The sequence below is a fragment of the Uloborus diversus genome, unplaced genomic scaffold (genome assembly GCF_026930045.1).
Source record: "Uloborus diversus isolate 005 unplaced genomic scaffold, Udiv.v.3.1 scaffold_1075, whole genome shotgun sequence".
NCBI lineage: Eukaryota > Metazoa > Arthropoda > Arachnida > Araneae > Uloboridae > Uloborus > Uloborus diversus.
Genome location: NW_026557738.1, coordinates 1,009 through 6,785, shown reverse-complemented (window position 1 = coordinate 6,785; position 5,777 = coordinate 1,009). Strand labels below are relative to the sequence as shown.

The 5,777-nt window shown below is 33.6% G+C and overlaps 1 protein-coding gene across 1 annotated transcript; it reads left to right on the top strand.

Moving 5' to 3' along the window:
* Nucleotides 1–975: 975 nt before the first annotated feature.
* LOC129232101 (uncharacterized) lies at nucleotides 976–2,981 on the top strand (the record flags this gene model as incomplete). Its single annotated transcript, XM_054866338.1, is given in 5 exon segments — nucleotides 976–1,174; nucleotides 1,758–1,919; nucleotides 1,922–2,098; nucleotides 2,186–2,303; nucleotides 2,305–2,981. Coding segments are annotated over 5 exon segments (1,333 nt in total), but the record flags the coding sequence as incomplete, so codon positions are not given.
* Nucleotides 2,982–5,777: the final 2,796 nt, after the last annotated feature.

The window sequence follows — 5,777 nt, the reverse complement described above, 5'->3', positions numbered from 1 at the left end:
TAACTGCCCATAGACGCTCAATTCGCAACGTGTCAGTTTTTGTTCGACTGCGTTCGAGTGGGACGTGCGTATGATGAAATGATTATTTCATCGCGTGAATTTTTGGACGAAAATTTTGAGTCGCTGCAGTTTCGATGAGTGTTAAATGTGAAAAAATGACGCCGTAAGGTAAAATTTGGTTTATTGTATTATCTTGTTTGTTATTTACTTATTTTTATTAGATTTTGCCATGCAGCTGAATACCTTCATACTTTATATCTACATGGCATCTCTCCCACACAATGAGGAGAGATGCCAACTGAAGTATAAACATTAAGAGAGAATAGAATTATACTGTCTGTTCTCGAAAGTGAAGACTAGCACTCGGGAAAGAATCCATTTCAAAAAGGGGCGGCAGGTTGAAGATGGGTTCTTTCTGCACACCCTTGTTATGTCTGTCTTTTTCGACGCTACTTTTAATAGGAAGAACTGCTGGACTGTTATTTTGCATTTTTTTACTTCCGGGTTTCCATCCCTATTTTGATAAAATCAGAGCGGACCTGACGCATGCTCAAATTCGTCGGAGCTATCGGCAAAAGAAAATAGACAGGTACACTCCAAGCTTTCTTTGTTTTGTTTTTTTATCTTTGCATTTTCTCTCCAGTGATATTTTCAATGCAGAGCGTCACTAGACTCTGACTTAATCCACTGTGAAAAAAGTTCGATTGTTGGATATGCTAAAAATCGCTTCCGTTTACATTATGTAACTCTCAGTTGAATTTTTGGATTTGTAATATCAAACGTATTTGTTGCAGAGGGAAGCTTCTAGAGTCTTCCATCTTTACTGTTTTTTTAGCTTCCCGTACTGTAATACGAAAAAGGTAACATTCTTAGAGGGGCAGTTGACGAAGTCGCACGCTGCTTCAGTTTGGTGAATGTGATTATGTTTTAAGTGCTCTCTTAGCATTACACTGGAATACTTTTACTGGCGGTAGAATGCCGAGAAAATATGTAAGGAATCATACAGTAGCCAGAGGGCAGTGGACTGAGGAAAATTTAATTCTGGCCATGGCAAAAGTAAAAAATGGTGAAATATCGAAAAACAAAGCTTCTAGACTTTATGGAATACCGATTCGCACCTTGAGTAGGCGCCTCAAGACTGGTGATACTAAAAAGGCTGAACTAGGTCCTCAAGGTATTTATTAAACGTTTGTTGTTAATTTAAGCGGTCTAAGAACTGTTAAAAACTTAACGCGATGCAACTAATGCCCATTATTCAAAAGCTTGTAAGTATATTTTTATAAAATTATGTTATAAATCGTATACCTTCCTTAAGTTATGAACCTCAATTTACATTTTTTAAAAACAATTTTTTTTTCTGTCTTAAAAATTAAAAGAGGGAGAAAATATTTATTAAAAAAATTTAGTTGAGTTTTTAGTAAAGTTGTGGTTCAGGCTATAGAAATAGCCTAAATAAATATATAAAAAAAGTTATATGAATATATGAAAAACTTTTTGAGATATCATGCACGCAAAACGAAAAACAGACTTCTGAGAAAAGTCTAAGCAGATACTGTTAACATCAATCTCATTGGGAATACTTTACGGTTTTTTTACGATAACTCGTAAAGTTTTTTGTTCATAATTAAATTAGGAAGAACATATATTTTTTCCAGAAATATATATATATTTTAAAGGTAAAGGTCCTTAGAGCCCTTAAGTACGGAATGTTTTTTTATAGGTTATAGTACAGTAACTAATTATATCAATTGTTCCAGCATCACTTGGGACAGAGAACGAAAAACGATTGGCTTCTTATGTCAAACGTCTAGCTAACGCTGGTTTTCCACTTGGTAGATCGACTATTCGGTCTCTTGCCTATCAATTTGCTGAGAAGCTTGGAATTCAGCATAAATTTTCGAAAGAAAAAGAGAAGGCTGGCCGCATTGGCTCACATCTTTTCTAGAAAGAAACAAGGATGTCTCTGTTCGTCAAGCAGAAGGTCTATCTGTTGCAAGAACCCAGGGAATGAACAGAGAAGAAGTAGGTGCATTTTTTAAACTACTTGAAGAAGAAATGGTAAAGCATGCTTTGACCAACAGACCTGAAAATATATTTAATGTTGATGAAACTGGGATCCAACTTATAAATAAACCTGGAAAAATATTAACAGCCAAAGGTGCTAAGGACGTTCAGGTGATCACACCTGGAGAAAAGGGAGAAACGATTTCTCTGGTTGCATGTTGCAGTGCTGAAGGTCGTTTTCTACCTCCAGTTTTAATAATGAAGGGAGTCAATAAAAAGGCTGAATTTTCTGATGGCTTGCCATGGGTCCGTTGTCTATATGAACAAAAAGTCATCTTACATTAATGCTGTATTATTTTTGCGTTGGTTTAAGGAACATTTTCTACCCAAAAAACCAAAGACAGGTAAAACAATTTTGATATTAGATGGTCATACCTCTCATTCCAATTCAATAGATTTGTTAGATATTGCCAATGAAAATGATGTGATAATTTTATGCTTACCAAGTCACACAACACAAGCCCTTCAACCTCTGGATCGTAGTTTTTTCAAGCCTCTGAAAACTTTTTATTGTCAGGAAGCAAATGCATGGATGGTGAGAAACAAAAATAGAACTTTAACAAGACTACAGGTTGGGTCATTAATAGGGCAAGCATGGGGAAAAGCTGCAACGGTAGGAAATGCGACATCAGGTTTCAAAGCCTGTGGAATATTTCCACTTAATCCCAGTGCAATTCCAGATCATTTTTACGCCGTATCTGATTTAATTCAATTAGCTCCTCCAGCAATTCCTCTTGCAAGTGCAGTAGTGCAGTCAGATCTGTATCCACAAAAACCATCAACATCCAGATTAACATCGACTAATAAAGAAACACCGACAAAATTTCTTGAAGAGTCTCATCCCATTCCAAAATTAACCATTTCAACTGTAAAACGAAAACAAGTTGCTTGTATTTTGACTTCTCCCGATAACATTAGTAAGAAAACGTCTAATGTCAATTTAATTAAAGGAGCAGCTAAAAAACGCAAATTAACTGGTTCAGAATTGAAATCTTCATCTTCTGTCTCAGCATCTACCCCAATTATAGATGACACAAATGAGTGCGTAGAATGCTGGGAAAATTATTATTTAACAACAAAAAAAAGACTGACTGGATTAAATGTGTTTTGTGTCAAAAGTGGCTACATGAGTCATGTACTATGTATTCTCCAAATTGCAATAATTGCGGTAGGGAATTGCTTCGCAAAAAAGTACAAAAAATGTAATAATGCTATATAAGGCCCCACACCATAGGGCATCTCTCCCACACGTTGTGGGAGAGATGGCCAGCTGTGTACTTGCAATTTTTATTGTTAATTTATTTTTTAATTCATTCTAAAACTACTTAATTGCAATTGTAATGCTTAATATTAGTGTGTCTTTCGAATAAAAAATAAATGGTTGTTTTATAATGATTTTTTATACTTTTTTCCGAATTTCTACAAAAAGTATGGCGTCTCTCCAACTTTTACCCTACACTGTTAAAAAAATTTCCTGAAAATAACGGAGAAAGTACCGGCAGCAAAGTTGCCGTAAATATTACGTTTCCGTTCAATGACTTTCCGTGATTTAACAGAAGTTCCATTTCTTATTTCTCCGTAGTTGTAGTTTTCCGTTTATAAATTTCTCGTGACTGAACGAAAATTCCATTTCTTATTTTTCCGTTCATTTACGATCTTTCTGTGTTTTAACAGAATTTACGTTCCTTATTTTTTCATTGCGATATTTTTTCCATTTCTCATTTTCCCGTATTTATATAAAAAGATTTTATTTTAAAAAAATATTTAAAAAGCTATGTCAAGTATTGACTTTTCGTTTCATTAAAAATTTAGTTCTTTAAAATGATATATAATACAGATATAGTTAACTGTTCTAAAAATATTACTTTTTTTATTTGCATTTGTTACTCAAAGATTTTTTAAATTAACATCTGGAGAGACAACTTACCTAACATACCAAGCATCCATTTGCTGACCAAAACTTTTTATATCAACTTCAGATGAGTCAAATTAATCAAATAGTACTAGCAGAAAAATTGATGGATTTGAATAGGACACCAATTATCCCTGCTGATACTGTTCGATATTCCCTTCGTCGTACATTGTCTGGGGTGGCATGGAAAAACATACATGAAAAATATGATATTTTTATTTGCAGAATATGTCAAATAAAATGCTATTAAAAGCAGGTTGACGTTATCATATAATAATATACCTGATAGAGAGTACCGCATATCTATTGTGTTTAAAAACAGAATCATTGACATGCATGTGAAGAATTTTTGGTTCAGATGCTACATTCCCCCCCCCCCCCAGCCCCCAATGATATCCAAATTTTTCACTCATTGGAATCGCAACGTAGATTTTTAGTACATAATCATTATTACTTAAGCTTATATCAATCAGTTCGTTTTACCCGAACTGTTTTTCCAAGAAACTTGCAATAATCTCAAATAAGTTGTTGGATAAGATCTTAATAAATTAAATTAAGTACTTATTGTAGCCAAAACTTTCGTTGTATATATTAAAGATCAACAATACACCTTTATTTAGAGATTTAAAATAGTTACTTTCAGTATTCCAAACTGTGAAGCGAATCCCCCCCCCCCCCAAAGAAGAGTAATTTTTCCTATGTTGCTCGCACACCACGATAATCATAGGTATAGATACGAAATGGCATTTAGTGTATTAACTTTCAAGAATGCGTAAGAGCAATAAAAAATAACTCTATAATAGTTGTATAAATTCTAAATAAACTATCATCGGAATTCTATCAAATGCATATTAACAAGGAAAATACATTTGTATTAACATGTACAAAGATATTCAACAACACTTACATATGACCAGCGGTGCTAAATGCATCTGGATACAGCTAATCCAATAGGCTTTATTTTAAATTGATAACACGAGATCCTTAAACTATTCTCACTGCTAGAGCACACAATATGACTAACGAATAGAATTGTTCAAAGTATTGAGCAAAATATTAAAACCACAAAAATATTCTAATACTGACTCGGTAAAACCCACATCAAATCACCAGGGCGATCAAAACACATCTGCCAGTCTAAAAATGGCGCGAACATTTTTCCAAACCTACAAAGTTCAAATGCTTATAAACAATTTCGACATACGAGTATATTACTCTCCAGACATGAAATAGCAAGCTATGTATTTTGTCTACAGCATCTGAGTTGTTATTCTAAATATGCTTTTAATTAGCAGAATGTAACAGTGCGATTAATAAGCACTATCAATAAGTGATGTTTATCATGACTTGAAGACTAATCGGAGCAAAGTACAGCACAGCGGCAACCCTAGAAATGGAAAAATTCCGTTTTCGTCGGGATGTTTACGTTTTTTTTAAGGAAAAAATACATTTTGAAGCATTACGGAACTATTCTGTTAAAATCAGTCAGAAAACTACCTGAATTTTCAGGTTTTTTTTTAACAGTGTATATGTAAGAATCATGTTCCAATTTCTTCTCTGGAAAAACAAGCTCAGACCGTCCCCTTTTTTAAGTAATAGCTTTATTACTCCTTCAGTAATTGTACGATAATTGTAGTATTTTTAAATTACGTTTTTCCGTAACAGCAAAAAAGTATAATGGGGTCGCTTCCAAAATTTGAAAAGTATTTTTTTTCTGAAAGAGCATGCTTAAAAACATAGGATATGACCAGTTTCAAATATTTTGACTAAGTTTAATATATTTGAAAAAAAAAAAAAAAAC